Source organism: Zerene cesonia, chromosome 18 (assembly GCF_012273895.1).
Source record: "Zerene cesonia ecotype Mississippi chromosome 18, Zerene_cesonia_1.1, whole genome shotgun sequence".
Classification (NCBI taxonomy): domain Eukaryota; kingdom Metazoa; phylum Arthropoda; class Insecta; order Lepidoptera; family Pieridae; genus Zerene; species Zerene cesonia.
In genome coordinates, this window is record NC_052119.1 from 2,911,062 (window position 1) to 2,925,451 (window position 14,390).

Genomic DNA, 14,390 nt, shown 5'->3' on the forward strand with positions numbered 1-14,390 from the left:
ATGTGTTGTTTCAAGGGAAGTTTTTATCACTAGCAAGAGTAGTAGATAATGGATACCGTATAAATTGAGGCTTATTTCAAAGCACTCGCATACTTTTCTGCATTAATATAAAATACTTTTAGACTGACTAATTACTAAAAACTAATGTCCTCGTGATATACGTTTATAGTGACTAAGGATATGGTCATAAGGCCACACAGCAGGTCCGCGCACGCGGGCTCGGCTCGTGCGCGCCATACCTGCTGCCGGCGGAAGGCCTCCCGCTGCTCGCGCTGGCGGTCCCGCAGCGTGACCTCCTCCTCGTGCTGGCGGCGCGCGCGCGTCACGTGCCACTGCGCCTGCGACAGCAGGTCCGCGCACGTGCGCGCCTCGCTCGCCGCCGCGCTCGGCTCGTAGCGCGCCCGCTCCGCGCCCTCGCCGCTCTCCACCGTTGCGAGCCGTTGGAAGTATCTGCGAAGTTCACATAACAGTTAAGCAGTTTAGACTAAAACTTTATATGGGTAATAAAATATTTCATCTTTCATTAAAAAAACGCCTATAGAATCATAAAATCGCGTAGCGTCGTTTACTGACCGGTGCGACACGTGCAGCTCGTGCACGGCGCGCAGCACGACGCGCAGCTCGGAGCGCTCGTCCTTGAGCACGTGCGCGGCGAGGCGGCGCAGCGCGAGCGCCGTGTTGAAGAGCAGCGCGGTGTCGTGCGGCGCCACGCGGCGCGCGCGCAGCAGCGTGCCGCGCGCCGCCCGCGCGCGCCCCGCCAGCGTCTGCGCGCGCGCCAGCCACGTCAGCCACTCCACCTCGTGCGACGCGCGGAACTTGCGGATGCAGTTCTCGTACTGCACGCGCACACGCAACATATGAGTTACTTACATACATATAGCAAGGGTGTCTGAACCACAATCCACTGTTACTAACAAATATGTAAAAAAAAAAAAAATTCTTTTTATAGTATTTCTGTATGCAGGTATAGTATATCTGTTAGGGATATTTTAGACAATTTTGAAAATTAAGAGGCTAATAGGAAGCTTACCATATTATAATAATAAAAGCGAGCTCACCATTTGTATGGCATTGATGTACTGTTTCTGTTCGACATATATGTGGGCAATGTTCATCCATACATCAGGGAAGTCAGCAGTCGCTTCTCGCACTTGAGCGAAAATATCACGCGCTTCGTTTATACAACCCTGAAGTGTACAATAGATATTACTACTATAACTTTTTTTATGATATTTCTGAACAAGATCAATTTTCATTCATTTTAAAAAATTATTCATTTGTAACGTATTGTGTCATCTTATTTAATAAATGCATTTTTTAACTCAAACATGTGACATTATTTATTTATTACCTTATGTGCCAGTACACAACCAATACCGTTAGCTGCCCAAATATTTTTCTGGTCATTCTTCAGTACTTGCTTGTACATAGCGAGTGCTCGCTCTTGATGTCTCTTTTCACGATCCTTCTCTCGGCACGGCTGGTGTAGAGTTTGGAGCCAAACATTTCCTATGTAAAAAAGAGGTAAATTAGAAAAATGTGTGCTTTTTACATATGTATATAAAATTAAAAGCTCTATCCTGACAGACAGAGGCATAATTTCTAAATATGTCGTGAACAAAAAAAATAAGGATCCTTTGTTTTGTTTGTTACAGATGCATCAAAAAATGTTTTGTATTGATTTGATTTTCTACACATTTTTTAATTATAACACGTAATGTTCTAGAAACTTATCCAGGTGGGTTTCAATAGAAATAAAAAAAAAAAACTAACCAAGAGCAATCAGCGAGTACGCATCGGTAGATGTTGATGAGTTCTGCAATATCCTTTCAAATTTCTTCTGTCCGGGGCCCCACTCCTGCTGAGCTAAATGCAAGTTACCCAATAGAGACCATGTGTCTGGATGCTCTATGTTCACTTTCAATGCTTCTTTGAACCAATCAGACGCTTCGTAAATCTGACCTTTGTCGCGAGCCATGCAACCTAACCTAAGAATATATGTTTCCTTTAAATTGAATTGTTGTTGCATATGAAATAGAAACATATTTAGCTAAAGAGAAATAGACCCTTTTAATTTTACAGTATAATATGTAATCAAGATAAAAATATTTATTTTGTAGAAGTTATTCTCTGGAATGATTAAATCTATATTATTCTATATTATTATTTTAGAAAACATAATATTTTTTATCGCCGTTCAATGCGAAAGATTTAATTTTTACCTCAAATAGCAATCAATATAGTTAGGATGTTCCTTCAATATATCCTTATACAATTTTTCAGCTTTATTGTAAACACAGAGTGCTTCATTCAAACGCGCTAGATTATACATGGTAGTTACGGCAATAGAATTATAGTATTGTGCATCCAATGTTTCCGCATCTGCTTTCTCTCTGTAACAATATGGTCAAAGATAATAAATTTTATGAAATAAAGTAAGTATATTATGTACAATTTATTTATTATATGTTATTATTGATAAACCATACCTTTCCAAGGCTTCCTCTAAATACTTCATAGCTTCAGGCAAATTTCCAAGACGATAATGAAGGGCTGCCACATTGTTTAAGATTTCTGCAGGGATGTCAGCATTGACCTTGTCTTTCAGAATTTTCATAGCTGTACTATAAGCATTGAGAGATCCCTGAAACATTTATATATAAATGACAAAACCAATGAATATAAAGACCAATATACAAAAATATACTAAAATTAAATTTGTTGGATGCCTGATATTACAACTGTTTATTATTTTTAAGAATTAAAATGATACTGATTTTAAATTATACCAAGATATAAAAAAGAAGACATGTTCTAAGTATATATATATGGAGTTACCTGTAAATCATTTTGTTCCAGTATTTGTGCCAATTCAATCCAGGCCTCCACATCATCAGGGAACTGTTCAGTAACTTTCTTTAAATGTTGCCTTGCAATGTCCCTTTGTAATTGTGAAGGGGAGTTTGCATATAATGATCCAAGAATTTTCATTGTTTCATAATTACCAGGTTGGGCCTTAAGCACTTTTTCGAAACATTGTGCTGCCTGTAGGAAAACATTTTTTCAGAGAAGTTATCAGATCAAATTCAAATTATTTTGTTCAATCATAGGTTGATTGGTAAAACAAGAAATATGGTCAAAGTTGAGTTGCTTCAACACTTAAGAAAAAAAGTGGAATTGTTAATTAGAATAGACACTTAAAAATTCTACAGTCTGCTTGAAAAATATTAGACAAAACTGAATTTGTCGAAAGCTAACTTTACCTCTTACATATTCCTAAAGCTATCCTACTAATATCATAAATGCAAAAGTTTGTAAGGATGTGTGTGTGTGTTACTCTTTCACGCAAAAACTACTTGAACCAATTGCAATCAAATTTGGTACATTGACAGCTGGACAACTGGAATAACATATAGGCAACTTTAAATCTTGATATTTTTACGGCATATGGACTTATCCGGGTGAAGTTTGATTGTAATTCACTTACATTTTCAGTGTCTCCTCTGTAGATATACATTTGTCCAAGACCATAGTGCGGCAATACAAAGTTAGGAGGAGCAAACTGTGTTGCCTGATAATAATACTGAAATGCCTGATCACAATCACCTTGAGCATGAAATGCTCTCGCTAAGTGATGGCAACTCTCTGCTCTCATTGCTTCATTTTCAGTGTTATGAAATGCATGTAATGCAAGATGTTGCACTTTACCATAATCCTATAACACAACAAAATAGCATAGCATTTTATTGACAGCAAATTTGAAAAAGATAGATTTTTTTAAGATAGAAATATCTTTTCCAAATTTGCTGTCAATACATATAATAATTTGATAAGCATTTTATATGTATTCCATAGGTAGAGGGTAAGCTATAAATTATAAAAACATATATACCTTTTTGAAAAAGAAATGATTGGCCAAGTGGTTTAATACCATTGGATTTTTTGGATCAATGGCATATGCTTTAGACAGCATTATTACAGCCATTTTATTGGATTCACTTTCTTGTTGGTTGAGTTTCAATATTGATAGGCCCACAAGCGCTCCAACACATTGAGAATCAAGTTGCAAAGCTCTTTCAAAAGCCATCCTTAATAAAAAAAAAAGGTTAAAAAAATGTTATACAAATAAATATACACTTAAAATCTGATAGAAATATTTCTAATGTATCCCATAAATTAATAATGAGTGCAGTTAAACACATTCGAAAACTGGAACAATTTATATTTCACACAGGTATAGAAATTGAACGATACAGTCAGCCATAATGTTTTTGTTTGGTTCAATCTAAAATACTGTCTTATATATTTCAGAATTACCTAAATGTATCAATAAAAAATTAAACTCACCTAGCTTTTTCCTGATTATTTAATTTCATAAAGCAGTGCCCCATACCCAGACGAAGAGCAGCAGGGCTGTTAGGGTTGGTTCTCAATGCTTTTTTATAAAACGCTAAAGCACCTCTGTAATCCTTACGGTTAAATGCAATACAAGCTTTACCAAGTAATGAAGGCACATTGTTTGGTGACTGATTTAGTACAAAATTAAATTGAGTGTCTGCTTGTCCCATCTTATCACCTTCAAGCAGGCAAAAGTATGCACGGCCAAGAAGATGATTCTGAAAAAGATTTTTAAATTAAATCATTCATATTGGGCTCTTCAGCTTTGATACATAAATTTTATATAAAAAAAATACACTATAATCTACACATATTTATTATGCTAATTATTGGTGTATAATCCAATTAATACAATTATTTATGTACAAATTGTATGGATTTATTGCTAAATATTTGCGATATTTGATTAAATACTGTACATACCTGATCATACATAATAATTTTATCTGCCATGGTGTAAAGAAGTGTAGCTTTTGTAAAAAGCTCTTTTTTCTTGTCTTTCGACTTTTCTTTATTTGCCTCTTGTACGTAGTACGCGGCAAGCATATCGAGAGCACGCATTTGGTCCCTTTCAAAGTCTCTGTAGTCAATATTGGCATCCACTCGGGATGCCTCCAGTATTTTAAGGAAATCATCGATCTTTTTCTGTTTATAATACGCAAGCTAAAATTGGGAAAGTAAGACTATAGATTTTTTTGTTTGAAAATATTAAAAAGATTGGGAACATTTTAGAGGTTAAAAGAATACCCACAGCAACATTTATCCAAACGTTTAGTTGGGATCGTTCTTGTTGTAATATACTCAAAACTTCATCACCCGATGGAAGCTGTTCTGGGTCTAGCTCAATCACCTGAAACATTAAAAGAAAAACAAACGTAAATTGCTGATGACACTTAATACTGGTCGTAAACATACGAGACAATTTTTAGTCTTACCTCATCGGTGCTCATCAATGGTATTTCGAGCGACATTTTAAGTCTTTTTTTGAGTTCCTGTATCACAATTTAAACATTTTAGGCTGATGAAAAATAAACAATTCTTGAAATTCACCGAAAAATCTCACTTGAACTTGATACGTGATTTTGACAAGTATCGGCGTCTGTCTCTCCTTCAAGATCCTGTCACTGTCTAACATAGATCACAGATTATATCTACTAGTTGTAGTTTGTACATTTTACATAACAATGATTATACCAAGGAAATGGCTGAAAAATGAGCCGACTGAGAGAGTTAACGTGGAGGAAATTTATCTTTTCTGAAAGGTGGACCATAAGATTTTTTCAATTTTCTTCAGTGTTAGTGTTTATCATTATCAGTGGTTCGGCAATCAATTTCTGATAGTAACTATTAATTACAATTACATGTGTATTGAATTTTCCATTACCAATAGGTGATTTTTGAGAAATTAGACCGTATAGATATAAGCTTATTGACTTTATATTCGTCGGAGACGAGCAGGCTACGGCTCAAATTGTACTTGTTATTGTAATTAGTTCTTAATCTGTGATTCAAATGTCATAAATTGTCAGAATTGGGGAAAACAGATTTTTTTAAGAAATGCCGCTAAATCTGTAATTTATTAATCCTTAATTTGTTCTAGATGCCAGTATTCTTTTCCCGTGTTTCGTCCATTGTTATTTGTTATTATTTAAAGACAACATTTCAAATTTAAACATGTTGTAAATGTGTTACATCACAAAAATGAATTAATACAAAATGAAATATGTTTTAGTAAAAAAAAAAACAATGAATTCACCTCAGGGAAAAAGAATAACATATAAAAGAAGGAGGCCAAATCAATATTTTGAGAAATGTCTTAAAAATCTGTGGCTTGATGCACAAGCAAAAAAAAGCAAGCATGAACCAATGTTTAGAACAGCATTGACCTCCCTGTCCCAATATCCATTACCTTTGAAATCTGGAGCCGATTGTGCAATTCTTAAAGGGTTTAATAAAAATATTTGTTTATATTTGGATCAATATTTGAAAAATTGTGAATGTATAAGCTCAAAAAATAGTTCAGAAGTAATAAATATTGATGACAATGATCCATCTAGTGCCAATGAAGAATTGGAAAAGGTTACAGATGAAAATCAATTAGTTATATCTCCAAACCAAAATGAAAGAATTACCTATAAGCCAACCTTTAGATCAGGTGGCTATGGAATACTTATGGGCTTATTAGAACATTCAAAGAAAAACACAGGAATTTATTTAAAAAAATGTGAACTGATTGAAATAGCTCAAAAGTATTGTGAAGATTCACTCACAGTGCCTAGGTCTGTAAGGTATTCTGCTTGGTCAAATATGGCTAGATTAATAAGTAAAGGTCTTGTGAAAAGAGTTAAGCATAAAAATGCAGAATATTCTCTGACAAAAGATGGCACTATATTGGCAAATAAGTTGTGGGAAGAAAACAAAGATAAACCTTCTATTAATAATACGATATTTCACAAATCACCACCTCAAGAAACTAGAAGTACAACTACATGTCCCTTACAAGAACCGATCAGGAAAGAGAAACCTTACATAAGAAGTAATGGGGATGGCAGTAGTGATACAGAAAGTGTTTCACAATTAACTACAAGTATAATTAAAATGGAACCAAATTCATTTGATATTGTATTAATAATTGATAAAAACGAAACTCACGGGTATGTTTCTTTCACAAAAATTTTCATATACACTTAATATTGACATCCATTTCAATTTTAAACTTCATTTTGAAATTCAATGTTTTTTTTTTTCAGAAATTCAAACACACCTGATCCATTTTGTGTTTATACTGATCTCAATTATGAAGCAAGAAGTCTCAAAGTGGGAGATTTTACATGGATTGCAAGACACAAGACCAATGGAACTGAATTAGTTCTACCTTATATTGTGGAAAGGAAGAGGATGGATGATTTAGGAGCAAGTATTAAAGATGGAAGATTTCATGAACAAAAATTTAGATTACGAAAATGTGGTTTGGATCATGTTATATATTTAATTGAATCTTATGATAAGAATAAACATGTTGGATTACCATTGCCAACTCTTCTACAAGCTCTTGCTAATACGAGAATTCAAGATGCATTTAAAGTATATGCAACTGATTCATTGGTAAAGACTAATAGATTTTTGGCTATGATGACAAAGAGATTAGAAGATGAATACAAGGTAATTTTGGAATACTTCAAAAAAAATTCAAATCCTTTTCACAGAACTTGTGTTTGATTTTACGCGAGTATTATACATTTAAAAATTAAAAACGTAGTGTTCGAAACATCGGGTTTATAATTAATAAATCGCATTTATAGTCCGTTGGAAAGTTTTTAATTTCTCATTGTTAAACATTTAACAGTTGAAACATTTTTCCATAAAGCTGTTTACAATGAATTTGTTCCAGGGTAAATTTCTGCAGGGCTCCAGCACTGACGTAGCTAATGGAATGCTGATGACTTTTGAGTATTTCAATAAATCATCCATCAAAAGTAAGGTTCTAACTGTTACAGAAATGTTTATAAAAATGCTGCTTCAGCTAAAAGGAATGTCTGTTGAAAAAGCATTAGCGATAACAAATGTGTACAAAACACCAAAATCTCTTATTACTGCATATGAAAATTGTTCTCAAAGGGAAGGAGAATTTTTACTTGCCAATTTAAAATATGGCGACCTAAATCGTAATGTTGGTCCCAATGTAAGTCGTGCTGTATTCCATTTATTTACATTTTAGCCTATTTAAAAAAATGATTTTTTTGATTATCACAAGCTTAGTAGCTAAAGAATGTAAAAAAATCATGTGTTAAGTTATATAAAACTACGTAAATAAAGATTCTTACTCAACACGGTATTTTAAAAGTATTCATATCAATATTTTGTAATATAAATAAAACAACATTATTGTTTAAACATTTATTAAACACAACTATTGAATGTGACATGAGAGATGTCCAAGTAATCTAATATAAATAGTTCAGATTTAAGAGCACTTTAGGATGGAATCAACTTTCGTCAGTATAAAACAAGGGTAAATAATTTGACAGGATAGTTTGGCGACTGTTTTATTTGAGACTCAATAAAAAAGCTAGTCAAATATTTGTGAGAAATACAGAGATTCTGAACAGAAAGTTCTAACCTAACCTTGGTTAGATTAAATTTAGACCCTCATTTTCGTAATCACATTTTCCACTTAGTATAAACTTACACCTATATACATGTTAGTGCAGTTACTTAGGCGAATTTTTCGAATAAGACGTGAATCAAATAATTTGTGGTTGAGGAGTGAATGGCACAGGATAACACAAGAATAAAATTGCCTAAGGCTTAATTGCACTCGAAATTCTCAACATTTATAAATATATATATTTATAAATTTTAAAACTCTATAATAAATTCAACACACCATATTACATTGGAATATCAGTTAAGCAAATTTTCAGATCTTAGAAAAGGCGACATATACACACATTTTTAATTTAATGTTAAGAAGACAATTTAAAATTAGATACTAAATTATGAATGTAACATAAAACTATACTATAGATAAGTGGCTCATACAGATCTCGTATATAAATTCGGACATGTTATAAAAATAATAACCAGCCACCATAATATTACAATATTACACAATCTTTATGTAAGAAATTTACCTACATGCAATAAAACCCTGTTATAGAATTTTTCGATATACATAAAAGTGCACTTAAAATTAACCAAAAAAACTTAATCAAATCTCACCCAGAAATTAAAATTGAGTATTGTTGCGCTGCCATGAAGTTGATTCTTTAAACTTTTCTTTGTAGAATCAGAAAACAAAAATATATCTCTTTAAATATATGTAATTTATACATCATTTAAGTATTAAAAAGGAAAACTTAAAATTATAAAGAAAAAATGATGCATTAACAACTTTGCAGCAAATACATTATAACTCAAGAATACTATATATTGAACAAATTAAAATAGCTTGGTGCACTTAAAAATAAATCATTACTTAAAGAGTGTGGTAGTTTCTCTCAGTTTGATTTTTGTAGTACTTGAAGCCCATGAAGCCGATAGCAAGGAGTCCCAATGTCAATATGATACCTCCAATGAAACTAGGACCATCAAATCTGAAATTACAAATTTGTATTATTTCCTTTCACATACTTATTGAGTTAGTGATATTAAAAAAATGGAGAACACAAAAATACGCATCATAATAATAGCATAAACATAATTAACGAACAAGTTGTACATGCTTCGCCACAAATTGGGTCAGCTCGCACCGCGGAAGGTGCTACACCCTCACAGAAGATCCGTGTGAAAGAGTAGGATCAGACTTCTACTGTCTTTCATACGGTGAGTGGGGAAGCCGAGGTTAAAATCCTTTTCCTTACTCTTTCCTTCTTCGCCTTACCAATACATTTCTTTATCCCGTATCTATTAAGGTCGTTTCTTTTTTTAAGTATCTTTTATCCCGTATCTTTTTTTAAGGTCGTAAGGTCGTTGGTAATAGATGCGCTTACCATCAAGCGACTCACCAGTTTCTGTGGCAACTACATCTAAAATAAATATTTGAATAAATATTTATTTCATACTAGCTGTTCACCCCGGCTGCGTCGAGGTACGTATATGTCACCGTAAGATTGTAAACTATCGATAGATTGTGAACCGTATCATTATGATTGCAATTTAACGCATCATTTTTCGCTTGATTGTAATCTATCGATGGGAAGCGGTCAAATTGTGAACCGGCGTAGGACGGAATGGAACTCGCGCTCTGATTGGTTGAACGGTATGTGCCCCCGCCACCCCGGCCACACGCCATATTTGTTTGTTATTTCGTTAGGTGTCGAATGTGAACAACTATGTTTTCGTGATTATAAATTGATTTTGTCTTGAAAATAACTTATATCTTTCGAATAAAATGCGGCCTGCTTGTAAAATAGTTAATGGAAGAACAAGATATCTGCAAAGCCAAGGAAGTATAGAACGATCAAATCAAGACGTAAAAAACATGATTAGGTTAGGTTAGGTTATCTATTTCATTTCTAACTCTACGAGGACATAGAACGGTTGGTCGTGATTGGTCGCTCTTACAATGAGACCGACCAACCAGGAAGAACTTGCAGACAGTTGACACTTTGACGCGGGACAGATTGTAATTTGACGGTTTCACTTCGGTAGATTACAATATAGCGAAGAATAATGAGTCAAATTGCAATCATAATGATACGGTTCACAATCTATCGATAGTTTACAATCTCGCTAGATAGATTGTAATGTAACGATCTTTACAATCTAACGGTGACATATATAACCTATATCACTCAGTGTAATTGCAGCTGTCCAGTAATGTTTGTGTCCATTACAAACTAAATACAAGTTTCCTCTTTCTAATATTAGTGTAGAAAAGGCACAAGGACAATTTATTTTATTACTAAAATACAACTTTTAACATAATATTATCATAGTGATTGCAAAGTATTTTTTTCCTAACATATTTTCTTAGTTAAATTTATTTAATTTAGTTTTTGTCAATTTTTCAACAATTGCAATAATTTTGAACAACTCATATCATGTATAATCAAATTCAAGAAATAAGCAATTCTGGTGGAGTATTATTAAGGTGGAGCTATATCAGGTGGAAGCTGCTCTCTGTTTGAGACCTGTTTTGAAATTTAAATGTTATCTTAGTTCATAGAAGCAAGATATGTATCTTAATTTATAGATTCTAAATCTCATTTGAGATAACGTTAAATTTATGCTTATTATTTATAGATTTTTAGTAGACAGTAAATTATATAATAATAGTTGGAACAGTCACTCGCATGATATGCAGGTTAAAAGTAGCCTATGTGCGCTAGTTCAAACTATAATCTTTACCTCTAACAAATTTCATATACAACTGTTTTTGTGTTAAAGACAATATGTACAACAAAAACAAAAAGGATAGTAAACTAACCCTGATCGAGCTTCAATGGGATGAACTGCAGCATCGTCCTTTGGTGCTACAGTAGGTTTTGTGGGTTCACTAGGTTTTACTGTTGTTACCGGAATGGGGGTTTTGGGTACTTCTTCTGTTTTGTTCGCTGGGGCTTCTTGAGGCTTGCCCTGAGGGGGGATCTCTACTTTTTTTTCTGTAGTTTTATTATTGTCTGTGGTCGGGACTGAGGCAGGCGCAGCAGGTTTCAAAGGAGCGGGATCTACAGGTTTCACAGGTGCTTGCGCAGCTGAACTTGCCGTAGCTTGTTCTGATTTTACCTGGATATTGGGGTTAGGTGTTGGACTGGGTGTTGGAATAGTAGGAACTGGAGGAATTAAACCATTTTCTTTGGGTGCATTAGCAGCTACAGGAACATTTGAACTAACTGGTACTTGAGGCTGTGATGGTATGGGTGATGGTGATGGGGTTGGAACACCAGATGCACCTGAGAAGAAAATAGTTTTTTACATATTAATGATGAAGTAATGAATGTATTTAATAGTTTTATGTAGACATTGAAACACACTACATCTACCGAATACACTTCGCTGAGTGTGCTTTGGGTCTTCATGAGTTGATTTATTTATATATATTAATGTTGAACAGACTTCAAGAAAATTTCAGAAATTTATTTTATTTGGTATTTTACCTTAATATTTATGAACGCAGAAAGTATGCAAATCTATTTATCTCAATGTAATGTGGTATAGCAAGGTAAAATAATGAGCTTAAGAATAATCAAGAGATAGTATTTGTTAAATAAGGATTTATAAGGACAATAAACAAAGGCACTACCTCTATGAATGTCCATGAACAGTGTTAATCGCTCAACCTTAGGCAAACAACCAGTCCAGAATCCAAACAGTAGTTCCAGAGATTATTATATACAAACAGATAAGTTTTTTTCAGATTGACATGCTCTGTTACTGTTTTTAAAAGTTCTTTGAATTATTTTTTTTAAAGATATTCAATATACAGAAACAGTTTTGTTTAAGTGTTTTATTAGAAAGATGATAAACCAAACTCAAAGCAGACCTTTTTTACAACTATTTTTAAATTTAATCAACCTCACATGTGCTTGATACACATTCAAACTGGTTATGTAAATTGAAATATTTTCAATCTTAAACTGGTCTTATAGACATTGTGGATCTTATCAATAGTTTATAAAGAATAGAGTTGATATAACTACTATTTATTCATTTGTTAATTTAATGATGAGTTTTTAAGAAAGGGAATACATTATTTAAGATAGCCAGACTTGCAATTAACATAAATAAAGCCATTAATACATTCCAAGTTGCGTGTATTGTTTAAATAATGACATGAATTTAAAATTACATGTAACTTAGGTCATTTACATCATCATTTATCACAGCAATTATGCTTTCCATTCCCTCTAATTACATCTTAATTGATTCAGACATAACATAATAAATACACTAAAGTAAATAATTTCTAAAGCTCATATTTACAGTAAATATTATTAAACCCAAGATAGAGATAAGTTGACATGTAATTGAATATTTTTCCTGAGGTTCTTGATATTTGTAAAAGATATGTGTGCAAGCCAGTGAAGTGTAAATAATTCACATGCATGTATAAATATTTGAAAGTTTTATGTTACTTGGGCCTATGAAATTGGTTTTAAGAAATTCCATACAATTATCCTAGCACAAGCAATACTATAATTGCTATTACAATTACCTCAAGACATTATTTTAATAGTTATGTATACAAATGGTGTGTTGAAAATTTTGCTGGAAATTACTAAGTAGGTACCTTACCGAGTTTTAAAAGAAAACTGGCTGTTGCAAAGTGGCCAAATGTGCATTTTGATTTCTTAGAGTCATTAGTTTAGACATTGAGGAAAGTTAGTTTATATTTAATTCTTAGTTATACTTATTTTAAACTAACTTTAAAGCTAATGATAACATACAGATGCATAAAGTATCATCACATTAAATAATAAACGTTACTTTCGGTTTGTTTTTCTTATTAATTATGAATATAATTGTTACATGCATACCTAACCCAAAACAAAGGTTAAATTATGGATGATACCGAGGTTAAATACCTGCAGTTTCGTTGTACTGTTTTCTTTATTTAAACAATCATTAAATAGTTATTTATTAGTAATTGCAATCTATTACAATGAACGTAACTTTCCCTCTGAATTCTTTCGTCGCAAGTAATTTTTTTTCTTGTAATAACTCACCATATATCATTATCGCAGCTAACTAGAAAAGTAAGCCATATTTCTGAGCAAATAAAGCTATTTTCTGAATTCCGCGCTTTAATGAAAAGGAAAATGCTAAATTATAACTTGTCTTATACTATTGGAGACAAAATATGGTGCAATACTCATTAGTGATCAACTATTGAGAAAAACTTGTTTTGAAATCGTTAACACAAGCTATCCATGAGAAAAATGAATATAAACGCAGTAATATAATTTGATGGACGCCAGATTGTTCTAGTAATCTTACCTTGATTATCAGCGGGTTTGCCGAGGCACAGAGATAGCGATAATAAACACAAAAATATTACTTTCCTCATATTTTCAATAGATAATTACACTAAGTATATTTATTAAAATACACGTCGAAAAGTAGCGCTACTACGAATACAAATTACAAACGCCTGCAATAGATAGAGATAGGTGCGGTGCGTAACACGTTTTTTTTTTAATAGTGCTATTGACGGTATTAGAGCGAAGTCTTTTTGGTTTGGCTTAATGTTGCCAGATACATATTTTTTCATTTTGAACAGCAATGAACCATATTGTCTATTAATATATTGAATATTTCACTATGTTAAAGCATTAAATTACTATTTATATTATGTCGTTTTGTTGCTAGAAATTTTAAGAGTCTTTACAGGGATATTGACTAGGTCGGTCAAATTTTCCATTCACCGTTATATTATTTGCTGCACCATAATAATGATGTTTGTATCCCTCGGCTGATCTGTAATAACACTTTTGTCGGCACACATTCAGTCTTGTGCAATTCGATAATAAATCTTTTACGCTCTATTA

At 33.0% G+C, this 14,390-nt stretch overlaps 3 protein-coding genes across 3 annotated transcripts; 1 reads left to right on the forward strand and 2 right to left on the reverse strand.

The window, feature by feature from the left end:
• Positions 1-134: 134 nt before the first annotated feature.
• On the reverse strand, positions 135-5,505 carry LOC119834058 (RNA polymerase-associated protein CTR9 homolog). The gene is made up of 14 exons (XM_038358335.1): positions 5,334-5,505; positions 5,150-5,248; positions 4,822-5,061; positions 4,348-4,616; positions 3,893-4,088; positions 3,488-3,715; positions 2,839-3,045; positions 2,490-2,644; positions 2,223-2,393; positions 1,774-1,988; positions 1,352-1,509; positions 1,059-1,187; positions 574-836; positions 135-450 (listed from the first exon to the last, which is right to left on the reverse strand). The coding sequence occupies exons 1-14, from the start codon at positions 5,367-5,369 to the stop codon at positions 135-137; spliced, it is 2,682 nt and encodes an 893-aa protein (XP_038214263.1). The 5' UTR covers positions 5,370-5,505.
• Positions 5,506-5,938: 433 nt separating this feature from the next.
• Positions 5,939-8,466, forward strand: LOC119834043 (crossover junction endonuclease MUS81). The gene is made up of 3 exons (XM_038358320.1): positions 5,939-7,052; positions 7,149-7,560; positions 7,790-8,466. The coding sequence occupies exons 1-3, from the start codon at positions 6,115-6,117 to the stop codon at positions 8,114-8,116; spliced, it is 1,677 nt and encodes a 558-aa protein (XP_038214248.1). The 5' UTR covers positions 5,939-6,114; the 3' UTR covers positions 8,117-8,466.
• LOC119834044 (vegetative cell wall protein gp1) lies at positions 8,283-14,035 on the reverse strand. Its single transcript, XM_038358321.1, has 3 exons — positions 13,840-14,035; positions 11,330-11,795; positions 8,283-9,494 (listed from the first exon to the last, which is right to left on the reverse strand). The coding sequence occupies exons 1-3, from the start codon at positions 13,907-13,909 to the stop codon at positions 9,377-9,379; spliced, it is 654 nt and encodes a 217-aa protein (XP_038214249.1). The 5' UTR covers positions 13,910-14,035; the 3' UTR covers positions 8,283-9,376.
• Positions 14,036-14,390: the final 355 nt, after the last annotated feature.